Here is a 26,213-nt window from a genome sequence, read left to right as displayed (position 1 = left end):
ATTTGACATTAGAAGGAGAGCAATTATGCTTCCCCTCCCCTTCTGCTCATGCCAAATAAATTGCCTTCCTTTGTAAGGAAATGCCACGTGTGCTTTTAAAGACAGGCATGGAAGAAGCCAACGAAAAACAACAACAAAATGGTATATTTATTCAAGCACTTTCCACATTGCCATCAAATCACCTCCCCAAAGTGTGGCTGATAACAGTTTCTTAAATGCTTTCAGGATGCTATCTGCAGAATACAAAGCAGATCCAGCAGTAAAACTACGACTTCTTTTTTCTTTTCTTTTTTTAAAAAAGGCATTTCACAGCCCTTGGATGATCAGGAATCCCGGAATTGTTTTCAAGGTCTATTGAATTTATTACAGATTCTCAGAAGTAGTTGACAGCATGCAACATTTTGCTCCGATTCCCCTCTCCCCGCTCACTAGCTGTCTTCTGCCAGTATAAAACATCAACCTCAAAACATGCAAAAAGATTTAGGAACAGTTTTGCGTTAGTCCAAAGGGATTCTAAAGTGCTCAAGGCATGCGAGGATCAAACATGAAAGAATTAATGGCAGAACTATTTGATCCCTCAGTAAAAAAAAAAAATCTGGATAAAAGAGCAGTTGGCCTAAATGTCTATTTTATTTCATCTTTAGCTTTCGAATGCCACAAAGGTGGAATGGACTGCAAGCAATTCAGGGGATGTGGTGCTTTTGTTCGCAAATTAATTTACTAGAATCAATTCTGCAATACTTTTCCATGTTTGTACACTTTTTCCCCACATTCATGGATAGAACCTAGGGCTTGCTGATCAGAAGGTTGGCGGTTCGAATCCCCGCGATGGGGTGAGCTCCCGTTGCTCAGTCCCTGCTCCTGCCAACCTAGCAGTTCGAAAGCACAACAAAGTGCAAGTAGATAAATAGGTACCGCTCCAGCGGGAAGGTAAACGGCATTTCCATGCGCTGCTCTGGTTCGCCAGAAGCGGCTTAGTCATGCTGGCCACATGACCCGGAAGCTGTACGTCGGCTCCCTCGGCCAATAAAGCGAGATGAGCACCGCAACCCCAGAGTCGGCTACGACTGGACCTAATGGTCAGGGGTCCCTTTACCTTTTAATTCATCTCTTTGCCATGGAAAGAGTGTAGGGCTTTTGACCTAGAGCCATTACGCTTCTCTCCTTCCCTCCCCAAAAAATCCAAATTTAGCTAGGGGAAAAAAAGAGATTTTATCCAATGAGGCTCTCCTATTAGTGCAAGGATGTGTCTGCTTGTGCTTGCTCCCTGCCCCCAAATCACCAGACAGTTGTGGGGAAAAAAACCATAACTGATTTGATAGTGTGGGGAGAATATTCAATTGCACAGGTGGAAGCCCTTGTGATAATGTGATGACTTCATTGGATACAACCCATGAATACTGTAAATTATTAAGTAAATGTATGTAAATGTAATTGACAGGATAATTCTGAGAGCAAAGGATGAGTCATCAGATCTTGAAATTTGGACTGCGGGAAGGCGAACAGCTATGGCATCTCTTAGGTTACCTCCACAATGAACTGATTCACGGTGTTCCTCTCAAAGAACATTCTTCGCTCCCTCTTGTTTTGGCACAAGGATTTCTGGCGAGTGCAAACCCCATCTGCTCCATACAGGACAATGAAGACGTCGGCATCAGTCCCAGCTCCAAAAATATCACTTGTGTAAACAGTGACCTCGTAGGGAACAACTGCACCAGGCGAGGAAGAAGATAAACAGCGGGCAGAATGAGTTGTCGTTGTTAAATGTATGACCCACCCTTCACCAGCATTTTCCAGAATTAAAAACTCTCTTTTTTTAATGTTTAATGCATTTTATTGTAATATTTAATTTATTGTTTTATCTATAATTTTACTTGTACACCGCTAGGAAAGCCTTTTTGTTGTGGTTTATAAATTTTTCAGATAAATGAATTTCTGCATATCAGAGTGTACATCTTTCTGCCGATGTCCATTTTTAAACCTCTCTCTCCTAACAGTGTACAGTGGTACCTCGGGTTAAGAACGTAATTCGTTCTGGAGGTCCGTTCTTAACCTGAAACTGTTCTTAACCTGAAGCACCATTTTAGCTAATGGGGCCTCCTGCTGCCGCTGCGCCACCCGAGCACAATTTCTGTTCTCATCCTGAAGCAAAGTTCTTAACCTGAAGCACTATTTCTGGGTTAGCGGAGTCTGCAACCTGAAGTGTATGTAACCTGAAGTGTATGCAACCTGAGGTACCACTGTAGTTTTCTGCATGTCTTTTTTTATGAAATCATTTTTATTTGATTTCACAAATATAAAATTATAGCAATCCAAATGCTTCTCAATATATATAGATATTACTCTGAATCTCAAGACTCCCCTCCCCACGCGTCCTATTGTCAACATTTACAACTGCATATTATTCTACAATTTGTATTTTATATCAATCCATAATGTCCGTAATATTTGTTACAAGTGAGATTAGAATCTTGCCAATGTTTTCATCTGCTTGCAACGATCCCTTAAATAAATTACAAATTTTCGTCATTCTTTTTTAAAGTTTTCATCCTCTTGGTTCCTGAGCTTTCCAGTTAGCTTTGCCATTTCTATGTAGTCCACCAGCTTAGCTTGCCATTCCTCCCTGGCAGGGCAGAAATAAAAACTCTTAAAACATATGGCATTCCCAATAATAGGTTGGGTTCTGAAAACACACCTCTCATGTCTCAAAGGCCAAAGTGAAGAGGTATATCGTGAAGAAGCCAGACACATCTCTGTAGGGACATAATTCCACAACCTAGGGGATTCCACACATATAATCATAGAATCATAGAGTTGGAAGAGACCACAAGGGCCATCGAGTCCAACCCCCTGCCAAGCAGGAAACACCATCAGAGCACTCCTGACATATGGTTGTCAAGCCTCTGCTTAAAGACCTCCAAAGAAGGAGACTCCACCACACTCCTTGGCAGCAAATTCCACTGTCAAACAGCTCTTGCTGTCAGGAAGTTCTTCCTAATGTTTAGGTGGAATCTTCTTTCTTGTAGTTTGGATCCATTGCTCCGTGTCCGCTTCTCTGGAGCAGCAGAAAACAACCTTTCTCCCTCCTCTATGTGACATCCTTTTATATATTTGAACATGGCTATCATATCACCCCTTAACCTCCTCTTCTCCAGGCTAAACATGCCCAGCTCCCTTAGCCGTTCCTCATAAGGCATCGTTTCCAGGCCTTTGACTATTTTTGTTGCCCTCCTCTGGACACGTTCCAGTTTGTCAGTGTCCTTCTTGAACTGTGGTGCCCAGAACTGGACACAGTACTCCAGGTGAGGTCTGACCAGAGCAGAATACAGTGGCACACAATTAAAAAAAAACTCATTTAAAAACACACCAAATATTCTGGCAAGCAACACTACTCACATGGGACATATGTCCTGGTCTGTAGGGTTGCAGGGAAGAGAACTCTTTCAATGGCTCCATCGTCTTCTGATTTATCCAGCCAACGGCCACAAGGGAACACAAGACACAGCCCCAGGCATGGGGCATCCACTTCTACCCATTCCAAGAACCAACCTTGAGCTTTACCTGCAGAGAAACAGGAGACAGTATTCCAGGTGTCGTCTGATCACACAGTACTATGACGGCCCTTGATCTGTACATTATACTTCTGTTAATGCAGCCTAGAATGGCAGTAGCTTTTTTTTTGCTGTTGTATCACACTGTTGACTCATGTTAAACTTGTGGTCTACGAAGACCCCTAGACCCTTTCCACATTTATGACTGGCAAGACAGGTGTCCCCTTCACTTCACTTGTCTGTGGTGCAACCTGGGAATCAGGGAAATATTCCTAAGTTTAAAGAGCTCTGTGCTGTTAGGAATCATGGCCACTGGTCCCATCACCTCCTGGCAAATTGATGCTTTTGAATTATGGTGCTGGAGGAGACTCTTGAGAGTCCCATGGACTCTCTGCAAGAAGATCAAACCTCTCCACTCTGAAGGAAATCAGACCTGAGTGCTCACTGGAAGGACAGATCCTGAAGCTGAGGCTCAAATACTTTGGCCTCCTCATGAGAAGAGAAGAGTCCCTGGAAAAGACCCTGATGTTGGGAAAGATGGAGGGCACAAGGAGAAGGGGACGACAGAGGATGAGATGGTGGGACAGTGTTCTCAAAGCTACCAGCATGAGTTTGACCAAACTGCGGGAGGCAGTGGAAGACAGGAGTGCCTGGCGTGCTCTGGTCCATGGGGTCACAAAGAGTTGGACACGACTAAACGACTAAACAACACAATGCTGTTAGGAAAACATTCTTTAAGAAACAGATAAAAGTTCCTGGAAGCTTTAAAGAGGGTTCCAGAATTTTCTTTAGTGAGTCGCAGTGGCACTCGAGGCTTGATTGGTGTCAGCCGGTAGTGCAAATAAAGGGAGGAAGTTGCAGGCTGAAATTTCCTCACGAGGAAAGCACACGTACACACTGTCCGCATGCACACTGACAACAAGGTTGGAAGTAAGACAATGTGTGCTGCTGATACTGTGAGTGTTGCTATGTCAGGATTGTTAATTACTGGACTGAGATTATACCGTGCTGGAGAGATTGAGAAGGAATGTAAATAGCTTGTATATAATAGCAACAGAAATGCTTGTGCAACCAGTCAAGCAATAAAGAAGCTCTTGACTGTGAATTTGAGTATGACTCCTGTTCTTGTCCTCTGCCTCCGGGGAAAACTCTGCTACAAACAGTAAAAAGTGGTTTTACCAAGGTGCCACCACACAAGCAGAAAAGCACAGCGGAAGTGTGTGGGCAGTAACCTCTAAAATATGCAAATTAGGAAAGGTGATGAACCATCATATTTACGGCTGGAGGAAGCTTGGGACCGGTGCCCATCCTAGAAGTTTTCTCAGGGTCAAGTTGACCTGTGTCCCCAATTAAAAAGGTAAAGGTACCCCTGCCCATATGGGCCAGTATTGACAGACTCTAGGGTTGTGCGCCCATCTCACTCAAGAGGCCGGGGGCCAGCGCTGTCCGGAGACACTTCCGGGTCACGTGTCCAGCGTGACAAAGCTGCTCTGGCGAGCCAGAGCCGCACACGGAAACGCTGTTTACCTTCCCGCTAGTAAGGGGTCCCTATTTATCTACTTGCAACCGGGAGTGCTTTCGAACTGCTAGGTTGGCAGGCGCTGGGACCGAACAACGGGAGCGCACCCCGCCGCGGGGATTCGAACTGCCAACCTTTCGATCAGCAAGTCCTAGGCACCGAGGCTTTTACCCACAGCGCCACCCGCATCCCCTGTGTCCCCAATTAATTGAGTCATAATTCTCTAGAGCTTGTTTGAGCAATTTTGTACATTCAAGCCAACATACCTGTGTTATCGTGGCCAATCTTAATTTTTTTTAGGTCTCCGAGGTCCACACATTCCACCGTGAACACATCAATCTTTCCTCGCTCAAATTTGTTCTTGTTCGTCTTAGAAGCCTTCAGGCCAATCGTCCCTGTTTTGTTTTAATTCACAGAGGGAGGTGGAAAGGAAAGGATTATTATGATTATTTATTGAATTTATATACCGCCCTAAACCCAGAGGTCTCAGGGCAGTTCACAGAAAAGATCAAAATAAAAACAACAATGCAATAACACTCCTCCTTCCCCAAAAGTGCCACATTTTAAAAGGGCATAGGATGCTGGCACCAGCGGTTGATGTATCTGGGCATATGCCAAAGCACTGGGCATCCTGGTTGAGTCATTGAACCTCTACTCAATATTGATCCAGAGTATATTCCAATGTATAGTTAGCAGAGTAAAAACTTAAATACATTGCAAGATTCCCAAAAAATAGACCAGAGGCAGTTGTTTTTCAACCAGCAGAGCTTTACTGCTTCTGAAGGCAAATGAGCATAATGGTCACACTTAGCTGGTGACAACCCTTTGTCCTTAGGGATTTGGAAGAGAAGATGGGAAACCCTGTTCCAAACCAACCATCTTCTCTCCCTCAGGGCCATCTGCCATTAACTGCCCTGTGGGAAAGATCCTGATAACTTGTTATATGCTTTATTGTTTATTTAGTTTATTTTTATCTTGTGAACCACACTGAGATCTTCAGATGATGGGTGGTATATAAATTTTATAAATATAGTAATAATAATAATAATAATAATAATAATAATAATAATAAGTGTTTGTGTGTATGTTTAGATGTATTTGGATGTTACTTATAAATTTTCTTGGAAGGATTTGTATCCTGAAAGGCAGGATATAATTTGGACGAATAAATGGTTTGGAGGTGAAATCATTCCTTGTCCCATTATTTTTACGTAACAAAATTTTATGCACCACTTGATCAGAAGGAAAATTACAAAAATATAAAATCAAACATTAAAATTATTGATTAAAAGAACAGTTAGAACAGCAGAGACAGATTGATGCCAACAAAAGAACAGGTATTTTAAAACATGCAAAAGATAATCAAAACTGACAGTAGCTAAAAAGGAAATAAATGGTATGTCAACATTCTACACATCTGGACAGACTGGCCTAAACAAAAATGTTTTAAGGAGATGCCGAAAAAGAGTACAGCGAAGACACCTGCTTGATGTCAACACCTGCACCTGATATCTCACCTGCCCCTATTCTGACCAATCGTAGGACTGGAGGTCTTGAGAGAGTACTTGATGAAATTACACTACTGCTAGCAAATGCAGTCACTGCAATTAGTAGCTCACTCCCTTTGACTGGGGTCGAAAGATTTTCACAATTATTTAAAAAAAAAAAAACAACCATCCACAGAAATGATAAGAAGAATCATGCTTTAAAATGAAACCTGTGAAAGTGGAATTTGACTGATCTGTCCATCCCTAATTCAATCAGATCTGGTGCATTTCAGAACATGAACTGCAGTTAATACTGTGTAATGGAACTGCCAAAAGGAATCTCAAGAGACTCCAGGTGAAGACCCAAAGAAGGCCTGGACACACACAACAGCTCAAAAGTAAAGGTAAAGGGACCCCTGACCATTAGGTCCAGTCGTGGCCGACTCTGGGTTTGTGGCGCTCATGGCTGAGGGAGCCGGCGTACAGCTTCCGGGTCATGTGGCCAGCATGACTAAGCCACTTCTGGCGAACCAGAGCAGCGCATGGAAACGCCGTTTACCTTCCCGCTGGAGCGGTACCTATTTAACCACTTGCACTTTGACGTGCTTTCAAACAGCTAGGTTGGCAGGAGCAGGGACCGAGCAACGGGAGCTCACCCCGTTGCGGGGATTTGAACCGCCGACCTTCTGATCGGCAAGTCCTAGGCTCTGTGGTTTAACCCACAGTGCCTTCTACACTGGTACCTCGGGTTAAGAACTTAATTCGTTCCGGAGATCCGTTCTTAACCTGAAACTGTTCTTAACCTGAGGTACCACTTTAGCTAATGGGGACTCCCACTGCCGCCACGTCACCACCATGCTATTTCTGTTCTCATCCTGAAGCAAAGTTCTTAACCTGAGGTACTATTTCTGGGTTAGCAGAGTCTGTAACCTGAAGCATCTGTAACCTGGAGCGTCTGTAACCCGAGGTACCACTGTAGTTCATCTATCCATGGCAAGAAAAGAAACTCCAATCTGGAGTTTGGCTGCCCCAGTGAGAAAACAATTTTGCCATGAGACGATGAAAAAGCATTTATTGGAAGAGAAGCTAAACCTTCCATGCCAATCCTCTTGAGCTCTGGCAGTCAATTATATGAGTGGCAACCAGCACCCCACCATCTCGCCCTGGGACTGGGCTTTTTGCTCACACCTGTATCATCTTTGGTGCCATAAAGGACGATGAAGACATTGGCGTCCGTCCCACCACGTTTCTTGTCCCCAGTTTTCACAGTCACGGTAAACGTCGTGGATTGAGCTGTCGAGAAGAAAAATCTCCATTGGGAAGGGCTGACTTCCGAGCTACTGTGAATTTCATGCCCTCTCTTATCCCATCACACACACAGGACTATTCTATGGAGTGAGTTAGCCATTGAATAGAAGTGATGCAAGACCAGCGGTAGAGTCATACTTCTAGGACAGGGACGGGGGACCCTTTTCACCCCAAGGGCCACATTCCCCTGTGTGCAACCTGTTGGAGGCCACATGCCAATGGTGGGCAGGGCAAGAGGCAAAAGTGGGCTAAACAACGCATGTTTACATTTGTAATTTTTAAAAAAATTATTCATACGTTGCTCATCTGACTGGGTTGCCTCGGTCACTCGGGGAAGCTTCCGACAAAATATTAAAAACACAAGAAAACATCAACCATTAAAGATTTGCCTTCAGATGTCTTCATTTGTCCAGTCAGCTAGTTTTTAAGCCCACACAATTCTGTTGTCTATCCAAGGAAGGAAGAAGGGTTCAAGCAGAATTCAAGGACTCATTCCAGCCAAGCAAAAACACTCGAGGGGGATGCAAAGCCTCTCCTCAATTTTGGTCCTCATTTCTCCTCATTCCTCATCCTCAGCCTTTGTGATGCAGAAGCAATTGTAAAGAGCTGGTGGCAAACCTTTCTGTTCCAGGCCGAGTGTTGCAAGAGACCCAGAATCGTCGGTATCCTTCAGCACAAAGGCTTCGTCCACTGGGACCAGCTCTCTGGCAACCTGACCGTCATCTTCTTCCACTGCCAGCCACCTCTGGCATGGGAAATAATAACTGCAAGAACAGCACAGTTTAGCAACCTCCCCTTGGCCACCTCCAGACTGAGATCCTACTCTAAAGGCCTAGGCAATATGTGTTAGAATTCCTGATCTATGATTGCAGTCATGGGATTGTTGTCTTTCACATAACGGTGTATGTTTTGACTCCACAGAGTGGGAAGTGATGGAGACAGGATGTTTGTGTTACTGTGTTCCGTGAAGTGGGACTATTGTCCTTTGTTCTTTTTCTCTGAAAATCTCTGGGGGAGAGAGTAGACTCTTAAGACCGCAGTCCCATATCCACCTACTTGGTAGTAACTCCCATTGAATTCGTCAAGGCTTGAAGCCTTTCTATTAGGTATTTTAGGCCAAGATATACCAAAAAAAAAGAGGACTTTATGTATGCCACTACAGCAGCGAGAATGTTGATCGCACAAAATTGGCAGACTGGAGAAATACCAACTACAGAACAATGGCAAGAGAAGCTGATGAACTATGCAGAACTGGCAAAAATGACAGACAGAGAAAATGACAACAGTGACTTTGAAAAGGAATGGGAACCATTTATATTCTACTTGCGGAAACAAAGTAAGTCTATAGACTTGATGGCAGGATTAGAAAATGTGTCAAAGATAGAGAAATAATATGGTGTATTCATTGTTATTTTTTATTTTTTTATGTTTGATGTTATTGTATAAATATGTCATTACAGTGGTACCCCGCAAGACGAATGCCGCACAAGACGAAAACTCGCTAGACGTTTTTTGAGTCATTCCGCAAGACGAATTTCCCTATGGGCTTGCTTCTCAAGACAAAACATCTTCAGAGTTCTTGCAAATTCTTTTTCCTTTTTCTTAAAGCCGCTAAGCCGTTAATAGCCGCTAAGCCGCTAAGCCGCTAATAGCCGCTAAGCCGCTAATAGCCGTGCTTCGCAAGACGAAAAAAATGCAAGACGAAGAGACTCGCGGAATGGATTAATTTCGTCTTGTGAGGCACCAATGTAGTAGCTTTTTCTTTTAAGAGGCAGCAAAGTGGGTGAAAGGAGAAACAAACCAGAAGTTGGGGGAAGCCTTGGAGGGGAGGGAGGAAGGAATGCATAGTAAATGTTATGAATATGAAATGTGTAATGAATGAAAAAGAAAAATGAATAAAATTTAAAATAATTCATCAAGGCTTGGTATAAATGTTTAGAGCTACACTGCAAAACACCCAAGGGTACCACTACCCACGCAAAGGAGGACCCCATGGTTGAAATTCCCCTTTAGGTTGTTCTGTGTAGTGTTTATCCTAACAACAACTCCATGCCTAGTTTCACTTATGCAATCCTTGGGCATTTTAGTTACCATATTTTTCGCTCTATAAGACGTACCAGACCACAAGACGCACCTAGTTATTGGAGGAGGAAAACATGAAAAAAAATATTCTGAATCCCAGAAGCAAGAACAGCAAGAGGGATCGCTGCGCAGTGAAAGCAGCGATCCCTCTTGCTGTTCTGGCTTCTGGGATAGATGCGCAGCCTCCATTCGCTCCATAAGACGCACACCCATTTCCCCTTACTTTTAGGAGGGAAAAAGTGAATCTTATAGAGCAAAAAATACGGTATATCTACAACTGGAGTTGCAAATTGATTTCAATTGTCCTGTGAATTGGTCAGGACCCAGAATGTTGCCTTAGCTGAGGGACAGTCATCGATCTGCTCACGTGATGTCCTCGTTGGTGTCAATGACCTCGATCCTCTCCAGGAACCAAGCGGGATTGCTTCCGGTGTTATCGTGGCGGATGCGTACCTTCTTGAGCTCTCCCAGATCAATGGCTGGAACAGTGAATACGTCCACCTGCAAAGCAGCGAGAGAGAGAGCGCCCCCTGGAGTTCACTGTTTACCTTCCCACCTATTTATCTACTTGCACTTTGACATGCTTTTGAACTGCTAGGTTGGCAGGAGCAGGGACCGAGCAACGGGAGCTCACCCCGTTGCGGGGATTTGAACCTCCAACCTTCTGATCGGCGAGTCCTAGGCTCTGCCACCCGCATCCCAGGACATTTATTATTATTATTATTATTATTATTATTATTATTATTATTATTTAGATACCATCCTTCATTACAAGATTTCAGGGCAGTTCACAGGATAAAAATACCAGGGAGAAAACCAAAGAAATTGTTAAAACAAAACAAGAACACCCTCCTCCCACAAACACATTTAAAAGGCTGTAGAATATTAATCAGCCTTATAAAACCTTTTTTCTTTTTCTTTTTTTACAAACCTCTCAGTTTAAGGCAGGTTCACATCTGCAGTCAAACTGTTGCCCCCAACTCTGCTTGTTTAATGGTCTGTTGCAAGTGCCCAACAGATAAATTGGATGCAATGGTTACATGCACCGTCCAGTGCATTTATCGTGCATGATTTTAAAAAATACAAATAGCAGCTGATGGAGGGAGCTGATAATTATCAGGGATGCAGAAGGAAGGGATGGAGGAGCTTAACTCATTTCTTTCCTGCTGAGATCCTAAGGGAGGGAAGCTGCTCCCTGAAAGCTGCTATTTGTACGGGGGAGAAAGTTCTCATTGGGAACAAATCTGTAGAAGCTGTAAATCTGAAATATTACTCCAGGTCTGTTGTTTGGTGATGCGCTGCGATGGAGGAGAGCAGAATTTCATGTTTGTCTCTTGGCTCTTTTTGGAGTGCCGGATTAGCTGGGCGTGTGACCTGCATCCAGACACCCAGTTCTCAGGTTCTTACCTGGTTCTTCTCAAATTTGTTGAGGTGATCTGAGCGCTTCAAGTGCCTCTCTCCGGTGTCTCCTCTTTCACCATAGATGCTCAGGTAAACGTTAGCATCCGTTCCGGCGCCCCAGACGCCCCCAGTGATGACATTGACTTCATACAAGTTTGCTGGGGGAAGGAAGCCATAAATCTGTATTCAGATTCTGAGAGGACTTGTTTTCCCTTCTGTAAACATGTTTTGCTTAGGCTTAGCCTCTGTTATTCACTGAAGGGTTCTGGTGAGTCAATAATAATAATAATAATAATAATAATAATAATAATAATAATAATATATTATGTATACCCTGCCCATCTGGCTGGGTTTCCCCAGCCACTCTGGGCATCTCCCAACTGAATAGTAAAAACACAATACAGCATTAAACATTAAAAACTTCCCTAAACAGGGAATTCCTCCAGGAGGGAGTTCAGGACTCTTCTCATCATAGGGTACCCACACTTACCAAATATTGTGTTTGTTTTAGTAGGGTACGAGAGCTGGGGGGGGGGCAAATTCACATCTGACAACCAATGTGGCCCTTTGGTCTCAGGTGTCAGGAAAGTGGCCCCCCAGAGCACAGGGGAAGAGTGAGACTCAGAAATCGAACTAAGTGAATGAGGGACTGACTCTGCAGATGAGAGCTGGCTAACAGAGTTGAGAAAGGACAGTTCGACCCGCCTTCCTGGGGAAGACTCTGTTAGTTCTCAAGAAGAGGAAGAGATAGAAGGCAGCCAGAGCACTGCTACGCAACCAGCAGATAAGCAGAGGTCTGAGACTGTCAAATGACAATGGGGAGGGTGAAGGCCAGCCTCTCAGTCCCTGTTCTAGGAGACTGGATAAGATCAGATTGCAATGGAAGGGCAAGAGGGGAAAGACAGGAGTTTGGTGTCCTTCCTGCTGTGGGAGGGGTGAAAATTCAGACTGACCAACTATCGTCAATGCGAGCCGGCGAGAAGCAGTGCTCTGGATGTGTCTTTTTGTAAATAAACGTACATAAAACTACCGGAGAGTCATTACTCGGGACATGCTTGCCTTGCAGAGATCATTACACCAGATAGTACAGGGGTGCACAAGTCTAAAATGCCCAGGATACAAATTTTCATGGCCCTCCAGTAGCTATTGTGGCTCATTTACCAGAAGTAATTTAGGGTTAACTCTGGAAGTGTCTACTTGATTGTATCTATGGAAGATGGAGTAAGCTTGTTTTCTCCTGCTCTGGAGGGTAGGACTCAAACCAATGGCTTCAAGTTACAAGAAAGGAGATTCCAGCTCAACACCAGGAAGTGTATATACTTGAATCTGACCAAAATAAGCCTCCTAGAGCTAAATATACATCAAGGTAGCATACAATGTCCTCCTCCTCCTTTTTTAATCCCCACAACGACCCTTTGAAGTACTGAGAGGTGGGGACAGGCCCAAGGTCAGCCAGTGAGTTTTGGTGCCCAGTGCTGATTTGGTCTCCCAGGTCCTAGTCCAACACTCTAACCACTACACCATGCTGCCCTTGTCCAAGTCTCCTCCCCAATCACCTTGCCCAAGTCTCCCTCCCCAGGCTGCTTTTGCATTGCAGAGGAAAAGATAGGGGGAATCAGCCGTGCTATTTCCTGAACTGGAAGGAGGTCTGACTAAAGTCCCTTCAAACTATCAGAAAGTTGGAGAACCCTGGACTCGTGTCTGCATGGATCTCCACTCATTGGCCACCCTGCTCACACAAGGTCCATACCTGCTAAAGCTGGATACAAGGAAATGCACTAGGAATCATGCACACTAACAGAGGAAACTGCCTTATACTGCATCTAGCTCAGAATTGTTGGTACTGACATGTAGCAGCTCTCCACCATCTTTCAGTTATGGATCTTTTCCATCCCTGCAACTGAGCTATGACCCTTCAATCCCAGTTTACCTTCCAGTGACCCTAGTTTACCTTCAATTTCCTCTCCATCCTCTGGTATTAGTTCCACCACCAGCTCCTTGTCCTCTTCATCCCTGGCCAGCCATCGGTGGGCTTCAAACTGATAAACCTCCATTATATCTATCTCCTGAGGCTCCTCCTCTTCCTCCGCTTCTTCAGGAGACTTTTTCTTCTTCTTCTTCTTCTTTTTCTTTTCCTCCCTTGTCGGCATCTTCTTAACCGTGACAGTTTCCAAGAACCAGCCGTCCCCAATGCCACTCCCGTCGTGGCCAATTCGGATCTTGTAGACTTTGCCAACGTCCGCAGCTTCTACCTTTAAGATGGTTAGTAAAATAAACCCTGAGCGTTTCGACAGCATTTTAAGGTGTTGAAAGCGTTTTGTACATGCTCTCTGTCATCCTTACAGCAACCCTGTTAGACAGGCATGGCCAAACTCCAGATGTTTGGGGACTACAATTCCCATCATCCCTGACCACTGGTCCTGTTAGCTAGGGATGATGGGAGTTGTAGTCCCAAAACATCTGGAGGGCCAGGTTTGGCCATCCCTGCTGTTAGATACAGTGGTGCCTCGCAAGACGAAAAGAATCCGTTCCGCCAGTCTCTTCGTCTTGCGTTTTTTTTCGTCTTGCGAAGCAAGCCCATTAGCGGATTAGCGGATTAGCGCTATTAGCGATTTAGCGGCTATTAGCGGCTATTAAAGGCTTAAGGGATTAGCGGATTAGCTGCTAAAAGGCTATTAGCGGCTATTAAAGTCTTAAGGGATTAGCGGATTAGCTGCTAAAAGGTTATTAGCGGCTTAGATCAGCTGATAAGCGGCTTAGATCAGCTGTTAGGCGGCTTAGCCATCAGCTGTCAAGCGGCTTAGCTAACAGCTGTTAAGCAGCTTAGGGGCTTGGGGAAAAGGGGGGGAGGGGGGAAAAACCCAGGAATCGCATGACATTTTCGTCATGCGAAGCAAGCCCATAGCAAATTCGTTTTGCGAAGCACCTCCAAAACAGAAAACCCTTTCGTCTAGCGGGTTTTCCGTCTTGCGAGGCATTCGTCTTGTGGGGCACCACTGTATTATGATCTCTATATTTCAGATTGATGGACAGAAGGATGTTTTCTAAATTGTACTAATTTTGTTAAAGACAAGACTACCGAGCATAAATAACAAAAGTACAGGAGGAATAAAATATAAAACAGATGGTAGGCAGTGCTTGCAAAGACAGTTTTTTGAAGAGGGTTTCTTTTCTTTTCTTTATATTTTAATAGCTTTTATTTAATGATTTTGCAGTTTATGCAACAAAACAAAAGAACACACAACAAGAAATTATAATCTTTAACTAACCCACAGGCAAGTCATAGATATGTAAATCTTTTTTTTTTTAATGACCGAATTGTTGGTTTAACAAAATATAGAATGAAATAATGAATGGTCAAGAAGCCCAATGTAGAAGTTGGGAGAAGAGGTACGGTCCTGGGGAGAGTTACAAATATTTCCAAATTAAATCATAATGTACTCGGGTGGGGTTTCTGAAGACCCCTGTGGGCAAAAAGATAATAGAATCATAGATTTGGAAGTGGTTCCCAGGGTCATCTAGTCAATACAGGAGTCAAAACCGGAGAATAATTGTGACATCAGATGATTGACAGGCAGGTGGCTCCACCAACCTGTCCAATGTGGGCTGCTAGAGGTCAGGAAGGTAATTTCTGGGTCTGTTGCCCAGATCCAGTTCCACACCTCTGCCACAAGCAACCCAACAGCAGCCCAAGAAAGCCCAACAGACACTCCATCTCCTCAGATTATTGTGGAAGAATGATGTCAATCAACATTTGATGATCTCCTTCTACTGGTCAACAATAGAAAGTGTCCTTTCCTACTGCATCACGGTGTGGTACGCTGGTTTGACATCATCTGATAGGAAGTGCCTACAGAGGGTGGTGAATACAGCACAAGATATTACGAGCTGTCCCATGAATCCGCTGGATGAAATAGCGGAAGAACGTTGCCTCAGGAGAGTGAGGAAAATTATCAGGGATGATTCACACCCTGGCCGGCACTTTCTTGATCTCCTGCCCTCAGGCAGAAGATACAGAAGCATGATTAGTCGCACCAACAGGGTAAAGAACAGCTTCTATCTGTGGGCTGATAGGCTGCTGAATGAAAAGATAACAACAGGGCAACTGACTTTTGGGTTTGGTGTGTGTGTGTGTCAGTAAACAAGGGGAATTAAGACTAAGAGAGCTGAGTGGGGGGTGCTCATGTAATCTCACTGTATACAGGTTGTACAAGTGACAATAAAGTATTTCAATTTCAATTTCTGACCAGGAGAGAATCTCATTTCCAGCTCTCAGGGCTGAGAGCTAAAGGTTCATATTTTCTGTTTCTCTGTGATCATGTCCACAAGGCACATTTTGAACTTCATAACACATTGTGCAGGCGTGACCTCGGAGAAGCTAAAACTGAAGAAGGCTCGTCGAACATCAAGCCTGGCAAAAAGATGCAATATCTAGATCCGCCACACTTTTGCTGGTGGAGAGGGAAAGCACTCACCCCGGAGAAATCTAGTTAGAGCCCCTTCTGCGGCTCAGCCCTACCTTGAAGGTTTCTGTCGCTCCTCTCTCGTAGTTGTTTGACCGGTTTCTCAGAATCAGGACCTCTGTTTTGCCCAGCTCACCATAAATCTGCATGAAGACGTTGGCATTGGTGCCTGCATTCCTCACGTCGCCAGTCACTACACACACCTCGTAATTTATCACTATGTTTGAAGCAGATGGGGAGGAGAGGTTATTGCAGAAATTAAGGCTGTTCTCTCTTTTTTCCCCCCAATAGATTTTAGAGGATGAAATTAGATAATATGGAACCTTGAAATGCAATTGTATGTAATTTGGAATACAGTCGTACCTTGGTTTTCAAACAGCTTAGTTCTCAAACGTTTTGGACACCGAACGCAGCACACCCGGAAGTGAGTGTTCCGGTTTGCAAACTATTTTTGGAAGCCGAATGTCCGACGGGGCTTCTGCAGCTTCTGATTGGCTGCAGGAGCTTCCTGCCACCAATCAGACGCTGTGCTTTGGTTTTCAAATGTTTTGGGAGTCGAACGGACTTGCGGATCAGATTCCATTCGACTTCCAAGGTGCAACTGTATAAACATAGACATTGGGTGAGCTGGAAGTCACTAGCTTTGTTGAATTTGACGATAACTGTTGAGTAACAAATGTAATTTTCAATATGGAAAAGAGTAAAATATTCTTATGCAGGGGGAAAATGATTTACTATGGAAGAAGTACTTTCTTGTATCTGCCCTAAATCTTCCAACATCGCAGAGGACAACCCTCCCTTTCTTTCACTCCCAGAAAATGCTATCAATCATCATCACTAGAAAGGTGCCACCAGTCCTTACGTTTCTCAATTGGGACGATCTCGCTGGGGTAGACTTCAATCTCTACCTTTCCATCGGCTTCGGTTTTGTCCAGCCACCGGTTGCAAGGGAAGTTGTACTGCTTGCCGTGGACAGGGATGGAAATCTCAACACTGCCAAGGTGCCAGCCAGCCCGGAGTCCTACATTGTCGTGCCCGATGGAAATCCGCTTGATCTTTGAGAGGCAGGACGGAAAGAGTTTGAGTGCGTCATGGAATGCCTATTGCTCTAGCTTTGCTCAGTTCTCAACTTCCTCAGTTGTCTTTGCTCTCTGTCTCAAAGGGGACTTCTGGATTCTGCTCAGTGCTATAGCAGGCAGGCAGATACAACGTCTAGATTTGATGAGTTGCACCCAACTAAGTTCCATACAAAGTAGACCCATTGCAGTTATTGGAGCTAAGTTAGGCATGCCCATTGATTTTAATGGTTCTGCTCTGAGTATGACTAACATTAGGGATAAAGGGGATCCCGACCATTAGGTCCAGTCGTGGCCGACTCTGCGGTTGCGGCGCTCATCTCACTTTATTGGCCGAGGGAGCCGGCGTACAGCTTCCGGGTCATGTGACCAGCATGACTAAGCAGCTTCTGGCGAACCAGAGCAGTGTACGGAAACGCCGTTTACCTTCCCGCTGGAGCAGTACCTATTTATCTACTTGCACTTTGACGTGCTTTCGAGCTGCTAGGTTGGCAGGAGCAGGGACTGAGCAACGGGAGCTCACCCCGTCGTGGGGATTCGAACCGCCGACCTTCTGATTGGCAAGTCATAGGCTCTGTGGTTTAACCCACAGCGCCACCCGCGTCCCTTATGACTAACATTGGACACACACACAAAAACCTGGAGATCAGTCATCATCATCATCATTATTACTATTATCCCAGCAGCTCTCAAAATGACTGAAGCCTGTTGAGTAGAGGCTAAATGACCTGAGCCTGCGCAAAACTGACAGCACATCATATTAAGACTCCTACAGACAGCAGAGGTAGTGAGGAGTCCTGTGCACAAGAAGGTGGTGTAAAGCAAGCCAATGTAAGTTAAGCTAGTGTAAAATTGCACCAGATTTAAAGCCCCTTCAGCAGCGGGCCTGCTGCTCCAACTAAGCACGGCAGAAAGAAAGCAAGTCATAGAATCGTAAATCATAGAGTTGGAAGGGACCACAAGGGACATCTAGTCCACCCCCTGCAAATGCAGGAATCTTTTGCTCCGTGTGGGGCTCAAACCCACGGCCCCAAGTTTAAGAGTCTCATGCTCTACTGATTGAGATATCCTCCTAAAATAGCATAATAATAATAATAATAATAATAATAATAATAATAAATTTTATTTATATCCCGCCCTCCCCAGCCGAAGCCGGGCTCAGGGCGGCTAACAACAATAAAACAGTACAAACAACACTTTAAAATCATTCATTATAAAATTAATTAATTCAAGCCACTGGCAACCATTGGGCCAGAGCTCTGCGAAGATTGCCAATGGAGGGAGTCAGGCTGTGCCCAGGCCAAAGGCCTGGTGGAACAGTTCTGTCTTGCAGGCCCTGCGGAAAGATGTTAAGTCCCGCAGGGTCCTGGTCTCTTGTGACAGAGTGTTCCACCAGGTCGGAGCCACAGCCGAAAAAGCCCTGGCTCTAGTTGAGGCCAGCCTAACTTCTCTGTGGCCTGGGACCTTCAAGATGTTTTTATTTGAAGACCGTAAGTTTCTCTGTGGGGCATACCAGCATTTTATGCTGGGGTGCTGGGTCACATCATAGAACTGAATGGGCTTAGGGTCCACTCTAAGTTAACCCATTTTGGTCCTCTTTCTTCCATGACCTTTGCGGGGATTTACCCTGGCTTTGGCTCAACCAGCTGAGGCTGAGCTGAGCTGACCAGAGCTGAGCTGAGCAAGATGGAGCTATATTTGGCCAAGCTGGAATGGGGAACTTAATGCCAGCTGAACCTGACTGAGACAGGAATCAACTGGCTGAGCCAGTGATCTGCTACATCCTAAGATGCTTATCCCAGTGGATCTTTCCATAGGCTTGTCCCCTAAAAAGGTAAAGGGACCCCTGACCATTAGGTCCAGTTGTGGCCGACTCCGGGGTTGCGGCGCTCATCTCACTTTATTGACCGAGGGAGCCGGCGTACAGCTTCCAGGTCATGTGGCCAGCATGATTAAGCCGCTTCTGGCGAACCAGAGCAGCGCACGGAAACACCGTTTGCCTTCCCCCCGGAGTGGTACCTATTTATCTACTTGCACTTTCAAACTGCTAGGTTGGCAGGAGCAGGGACCGAGCAATGGGAGCTCACCCTGTCACGGGGATTTGAACTGCTGACCTTCTGATTGGCAAGTCCTAGGCTCTGTGGTTTAACCCACAGTGCCACCCGCGTCCTGTTTGCCCCCTAAGTGGGTTCAAAACACCATGCTCCAATTTTTCCTCTTCCCCTGCCTCGACCCACTGTTTTCCTCAACATGGAGTCCGATAACCAGCTCTGGAGTCCATGCGTGCTATTTCTGATGTTGTCTTTGAGTCTAAAAAAGCTATTGCTTAACTGTGGGTTTCAGTTTAGAAAGCATGTGATGCCATAAAGTATGATAAACTGCTAGGCAACCACACTCCGTTTTTAAAGCCATTGTGACCTTAACAATTAAACCAGTCCTTTCTGCGGCACAAAGCCGTGTTTGCAGTTTGTTCTTACCTCCCCAATGTCCATTGTGTCAAGAGTGAAGATATCGATCCGTCCTCGTTCAAAGTAGTCCTCTAAGTCATTATCAGACACCAAAAGTGTCTCCTTTTTCGTGTCTGCTTTTTCACCATAGAGCTTGATCAAAACCTTTGAATCTGAGCTGGCTCCAGGGACGTCCCCTGTTTTTATGCTGATGTGGTAACCGATATCTACAGAAATATTAGCAAGTGCTAGGTATGAGACCTGACAACATAGGGCAAAAACTCATCCCTCACCACTGGTGATCGAAAAAGAACAGGAAAAGAAAGAAGAGAAGCTAGGAATTCATGTATGATACTTCAGACTCTTTCAGGACCAACTGAAATGGTCAGTGTCATCCATTCCTATACTTGATGGAGGAAAGATAAAGAGACATTCAAAGGACTTGACCAGAAACAATGAGAAGACACAATGAGTTAAAAGAAAGCTTGAGAAGACACAACGAGTTAAAAGAAAGCTTTCCATCTACCCCTGTCCCAATGAAGTAAAAACTGAACAGCCAGACATGAAATCCATTTGCAAACTCACTTTCCAGAATAGATGATCTCCCAGCTGGAACTAACTCTCGAATAATCATGCCATCATCCTCATTCTTGTCAAGCCATCTGGTCAGCAAATAAAAGTTAAGTTACCTGCTATTACCAGCCAAGCATCAGGAGGTTTATTAAAATCCAGGAAGATACAGTTGTATATACTGAGAAACAAACCTGTGTGCCTAGAGACCTTTTTATGGCAATCTGGAATAAAGAAACAGATTACATGACACCTGGCAAAGAAGAAACAATATCCAATAATTCACAGAATTGTAGGGTTCGAAGGGACCCCCAAGTGAAAGAATCACTGACGGGTGGCCATGCAACTTCTGTTTGAAGACCTCTAATGAAGAAGAGCACATCACCTTGCAAGGTAAATGTATATATTTGTCATCTTTATTCCATGTCTCAGTTGTGAGTTTGAGATGCTTAAGGGGGGGTGGCAGGGAACAAGAGCTAGGGAAAGGTGTTAATTTCTGGCAGTTAATGCCTTAAACATCACCAGCAAGATGGAAACCTTCTTTGTTAGGGGAGTTTGAAAAAACTGACCCCAAAGGGTAGTAAGAATCCTAACCTCTGACATGTTACATTCCAGGTAGTAAAGGTAATGGGACCCCTGACCATTAGGTCCAGTCGTGACCGACTCTGGGGTTGCGGCGCTCATCTCGCTTTACTGGCCGAGGGAGCCAGCGTACAGCTTCCGGGTCATGTGGCCAGCATGACTAAGCCGCTTCTGGCGAACCAGAGCAGCGCACGGAAACGCCATTTACCTTCCAGCCAGAGCGGTACCTATTTATCTACTTGCACTTTGACGTGCTTTTGAACTGCTAGGTGGGCAGGAGCTGGGACCGAGCAATGGGAGCTCACCCTGTCGCGGGGATTCGAACTGCCAACCTTCTGGTCAGCAAGCCCTAGGCTCTGTGGTTTAACCCACAGCGCCACATCTACAAAAAAAGTGGGCTACTCGTTGTCTATTTTTCTCCATTTTTTAAATTGAAGATTTCATTAAAGGGCAGCGGGCTGGTGTAAGGGGCACAGGGCAGGCCATGTGGGACTCACAGCTCTGGCCACTCCCCGCCCCCCCCCCCCCCACATCAGGATTTGCTGCCTTAGGCAGCTGCCTCACTCGGTCTCCTCATAGGGCCAGCCCTCACACTCACTCTCTCTCTGACACACACAATTTGCATTCTGGACAGGTGCAGCCTGGCAACAGATGCATTGCACGCATTTGGTGATTGTATATTCCATTTTTTAAAAAAATGCAAAATAGCTATGGGACCCTGGCAAAGCACCACAGCAGAATGGTCAGCATGCAAAACGAAGGAACCCCATTTCCCCTCGCTGAACATTTGTTGATTGTCGGGTATGTACTCTACCCAGTATTCTTCCCTTTCAGTCTCTAAAACCATGTGGCCAAAGGTAAGCGCTTTGGAAAGGTTTAGATGCCTCAATTAGCAGAAACGCACCTGAGTTTTCATTTTAGCTGCAAAACCTGCTGTTTAGGGATGTTCATTGTGGAGAAAAAGCACTTTCTTGCAAAAAATGTTGTGTTTGTTTGCTGCCATTTTTCCCTCTGCCTGCTACTGCTGGGGTGCCATTTTGTTCTACTTGAAAAGGCCACATCACACCATGATCCCAGCCAATCAAAGATCACAGTGATGCCACAGCACCCTGCAACCAGTCAGGCGGGACTATGTGACAGCAGCACTGAGAGAAAACAAATCCTACCTACTGCCCTCCTCTGAATAGGAGGAAATGAATCTCTGTTGCCTAGGCGTTAATGCTGATGCTTGTTATTTGTCTACACCATACTGGCGATTTTGTCCACTTTCATTACTAGGCAAGACTTTCCCAATTCCAGTTGCTTATGACTAGGCTGGAGAAAAATGTGGGTGAGGATATATATCTGAATGCATATCCCACCAAAAGCAAGTGTCGATGGATGACATCTGCATTCTGCACCAGCTAGGGAAAATGTGCAACAATTAGTTCAGAGCAATGCTGTTTTGATCTGGTTGCCTTGGCAATGAGGAACACATTTCATCTTCCACTGACACCCACCCCCAGCGAACAAGGGAGGGTGTGTTTCGTGTGAGATGTAAAAGGTTTGTCAACATGCTCGTCCATGGTTTTGGCCCAGCATTAGTTAGGAACAGTAATCCTCTGCTGTGGTGACTTGTGGCAGAGATCGAGAAGTAGGAATGTAAGGAAAGCAGCTGCAGAAGCAACCAAGATAACTTCCCAAAGGAAGGAAGCCTTCGCAGGGTTGGTTTTGGTCTTTGGTTTTTACCTTGCTGCAACTTAGTACCTGTGTCTCGCGCAGCTCTTGATGCTGTTCCCATCCTAGGATCTTGTTCCAGTGACTAGGGATTAAGCCACCGCCATGGTCAAGACATCTTGCTGTTTAGGTGGCACCTTCATGAGAAGTTCTTCTGAGATACTTCCTGTTTTGGTCTTATAACAGGGATCACTCATCACAGGAAAGCTGCTTCCAGCAGCCTCCTTGTAAGGAGTGTAGCATCTACATCAGCCATAAGCAAGGCCCATAGTTTGTGATCAACGTTTCATACAATGATTTAATGCTTCTCCAAAAAAAAAAGAAACACCCCAAAGAAATCGGAAGACTCCTTGACCAGCAGGCCTGGAATGGTTGTCATCCAATATCTACAGGTCATGGAGAGATCTGCTTTCCTTCATAAAAGAGGATGCAGTTGGCGAGCACCTTTGTCTTCAAATTTCTCAAGAGCCCATGACACAACCGCCAAGCAGAAGGCAGCCATGTTGGCAAAGAACGCACCTGCCAGCATTGGGCTGGGTTCTTCTGCTGCAGGTTGTCATGTGACCCTCTTTCTATTTGAAAGGTAGAGATAATAGAGGTGCAAGGACAGCAAAGGAAATTTCTCTTGAGATGTGACTGTCTTACATGGAAAAGAGGGCTTTGGAGATGTTAAGGACCATGTGCCCCTTTTTGTGGCGTGTGTTTCTGTGACTGCAGAGCAAGAGATTTTAAGATCTGGGCCTTGGTCTTCATGTTCCTGATTGGTGTGATGTCTCTTTGGGGTTTAGAATTAGCTGCCTTCTGAGGGAAGTTATTGCCTGATGCTCAGGTAGATCACATGGAAAGGTGAACCAATTGTGGCTTTATTTATACAGCACCCATTTTTATTTTTCAAGGCCACTGGATTGGAAGGAAAGAATACCATGTTTTAAGCCAAAAAAATGGTCAGTGGGATAATTGTAAATTGTAATAATTCTAAATCATTTCACCTTATGAACTATTCCTGGTTTTGAAAGGGCTGTACATTCCACTTGCATGCTGTATCCTAGTAGCTTGCACACTTCCTAAAATTATTATTTATTGTTGATGCTATTTTCAACCACTCTGTGCTAGGCTAAGATAGCCTCAGAATGCTTGTGTCAGAAGCTTTTATGGTGAGGTTCAGTGGTCGAGGCCATTGGGGTTATGTTGGGTGGCTGGTGCCTATTCTATCCTTGTTTGTAATTTTTTTCTCCGAGGCATGACTCGAGAGAATGGAGGTGACAGGTTTTGTACAACAAGGCCCACAGTGTGCTCATCTTGTGTTAAAGCAAAAGGGTAGCCTGCCGTCTTGAACACTCAGCCAGTTGACAGAGCACAGGCAGAGCCTGATATTTTTCCTAGTACCTGTAGCAGGGGAATTCTTGATCCTCACTCTCTGGCTGTCCATCTTCCCTCACTATCACTTTGCCAAGGTACCAGCCGCTGCTTCCTCCTTTGCCGTCATGCCCTATCCTCACCCTTCTCACCTGCTTCAGGTCGACCGCCTCAATGATGAACTCATCGGCCTTCGGCGCAAGGGAAAGCAGAAAGAAAATGGTCAAAATAGGAGACAAGAACGTCAAGAAACAAACGCACTTTTCTACACCTGGAATGGTGGACTCAGATCTGAGAGAAATGGGTTCAGGCAGGAGAGGCTGGTTCATTGGGGCAAATGAGGAACTGCCCCCAACAGCCAGTCACCTAACTGCCTGCCATTTTACTTACCATCAGCCAGGGGGTGTTGATGCTTCCTGTCATCAGCTCTGGCTCCATCTGCTGATGGTCCCCTTGCCTTCCACCTCTAGGAGCCTAGGGCCAAGGTCTCTTTGTCCCCAATAAAATATTTGAGGGGGCTACCACCACCTCCAAGTTGATGGGCATTGCCATTGAAATGGTGTAAAGGTAAAGGAACCCCTGACCATTAGGTGCAGTCGTGGCCGACTCTGGGGTTGTGGGGCTCATCTCGCTTTACTGGCCGAGGGAGCCGGCGTACAGCTTCCAGTCATGTGGCCAACATGACTAAGCCGCTTCTGGCGAACCAGAGCAGTGCACAGAAACGCCGTTTACCTCCCCGCTGGAACGGGACCTATTAGATAAATAGGCACTTTGACGTGCTTTCAAACTGCTAGGTTGGCAGGAGCAGGGATCGAGCAACAGGAGCTCACCCCGTTGCGGGGATCCGAACCGCCAATCTTCTGATTGGCAAGTCCTAGGCTCTGTGGTTTAACCCACAGCGCCATCTGCATCCCTTATTGAAATGGTGAGCAGGTGCCAAATATTGCTATGTAGGGTGGAGCCCCCCATAATATTTTATTCAAGTTGGTGCCCGAGTTCTGTCCCAGCAAGGCTTAATGTACACCTGCCATCACTTGTAGGACTTGTAGGGCAGAAGCCCGGGACGTGACAGAGCAAAAAGAGCTGGATAGCTTCCAAATTCAACAGGCTGGCTTGCCACATTTTTGAGTGCCATCTAAAGAGGGCCTTTCTATATAAATTGATAGCCCCGATGAGGGGTGTCAAGAGGTGAGTAGAGTATGTGGATTTACTAGGTAAGCAGCCAGCACAGGGCTCTAAACTCTGAGCTTTTTTTTTTTTTTTAGCCCTCCTAAGAAGAAAGTTATGAAGCAAAATGTGCAGGTACCCTTCTAAATGATCCCTGTAAGATTTATAACACTTTAACAGTAACAGCTTTCCTAAAAGGAATATTGGGAGCTGTAGTTTTTAAGGGGGCTGGGAACCGTAGCTCTGTGAGGGTTCTCCTAACGACTCTCAAACTACAGTTTTAAAACGACAGCTCTCAGCATTTTTTTTGGGCAAACCATGATTCTTACAGTGGTATAAGAGTGCTTTAAATGTAAAGTGGTTATATACACACACAAATGGTTATACAAACCAGTGTTACTTAAAACTGTTTTAAGCTGCTAACATTGATACAGTTAACTTTGAGAAACAGCAATAGGTACATACCGAGGGCTTGTTTATAGAAAATTCAGACATCTCCTGACAACAACCCCCATCAGAGATGAAAAAGGAATCTGAGGGGGCACTTCAGGTCTGGCTCATGTTTTACAGCTCATGAAAACAAAAGGGAACATCTCAAGGTGCTTATAAATAACTTCAATATAGTCTCTTTTTAAATGTCCGGCAGGTTTCGAGCTGTGGTGAATTCTTCTTCAGGGAATTGCTCTCTGCCTCCAGCCCTTCTGGATTCTCTTCCCCAAAAGAAAAACTACATTAAAGTTATTTATAAGCAGCTTGGGACGTTCCCTTTCGGATTTGTTTTGTTTTGTAGCATAAAAGTGCAACCCTTTTGTTATATATCTGAGCTGCCACTGTGTAGAAGCTGAATTAAATCACTCCACAAGATGTGCAGTTCCAGCTGTTTGGAGAAAACTGACTCTGGACAGTTTTGGCATGTGAGGCAGAACGTTAAAATGGTACACACACACACCCTTCCTAATAATATCTAACTATGTAAAATAACTCGGGGATTGCAAGCCATTTTGAGCCACATTTGGACTGTTGACAAAGTGCTTGTTCACACCAGTCACAAAATGGCGGACATGTGGTGTGTGTGTGGCATAATACAAAATGGCTGCCACTTCTAAAAGAGGAAGCAGGACCACACAATGGTTTGGGGCATTACCCCCGGCAGACATACCCCCATCAGCTGGAAAAAGGCTCTGTTCCACATGTAAAATGGCAAACGTTCCCTTCCACTAGACGGGTTAGGCAGCACTTCTTGCAGTCACTTGACAATGACCAAACATTGCCCCTCGAACTCCACAGCAAAATGGCACACCAGCTGTGGCAACTAGAACAAGCGATAAAAATCTGAGCAGCCAGCTTCCAGGCTACACCTGTGATCCTTTAAAAAGGCCATGGCACTGCCACCTGTGAACTGACTGCTCAGCATTCCTGCCAATGCTGGCATCTGTCTGGGACAACTGGCCCCGTGTCTATTACTTGGGCCGGCCCTCTCCCTCTTTC

At 45.1% G+C, this 26,213-nt stretch overlaps 1 protein-coding gene across 5 annotated transcripts in view; it reads right to left on the bottom strand.

The window, feature by feature from the left end:
* The window catches only part of LOXHD1 (lipoxygenase homology PLAT domains 1), a 171,578-nt gene that overhangs the window by 67,387 nt on the left and 77,978 nt on the right, over window positions 1–26,213 (bottom strand). For all 5 annotated transcript variants that reach the window (XR_014502771.1, XM_083402597.1, XM_083402595.1 and 2 more), the window contains exons 14-26: window positions 23,589–23,749; window positions 19,920–19,996; window positions 19,365–19,561; window positions 16,674–16,866; window positions 15,868–16,028; window positions 13,300–13,600; window positions 11,355–11,506; window positions 10,315–10,448; window positions 8,484–8,629; window positions 7,746–7,850; window positions 5,337–5,465; window positions 3,397–3,561; window positions 1,528–1,709 (exon numbers count right to left, since the gene is read on the bottom strand). Coding sequence is in view for 4 of the 5 variants with exons in the window: in XM_083402597.1 (XP_083258723.1) it covers window positions 1,528–1,709; window positions 3,397–3,561; window positions 5,337–5,465; window positions 7,746–7,850; window positions 8,484–8,629; window positions 10,315–10,448; window positions 11,355–11,506; window positions 13,300–13,600; window positions 15,868–16,028; window positions 16,674–16,866; window positions 19,365–19,561; window positions 19,920–19,996; window positions 23,589–23,749 (2,103 nt within the window). In the remaining variant the exon portion in view is untranslated. The remainder of the gene's footprint in view (window positions 1–1,527; window positions 1,710–3,396; window positions 3,562–5,336; window positions 5,466–7,745; window positions 7,851–8,483; window positions 8,630–10,314; window positions 10,449–11,354; window positions 11,507–13,299; window positions 13,601–15,867; window positions 16,029–16,673; window positions 16,867–19,364; window positions 19,562–19,919; window positions 19,997–23,588; window positions 23,750–26,213) is intronic.

This window comes from Podarcis tiliguerta (assembly GCF_965153285.1).
Source record: "Podarcis tiliguerta genome assembly, chromosome: 11".
NCBI lineage: Eukaryota > Metazoa > Chordata > Lepidosauria > Squamata > Lacertidae > Podarcis > Podarcis tiliguerta.
This window is presented reverse-complemented; position numbering and strand designations above follow the sequence as displayed.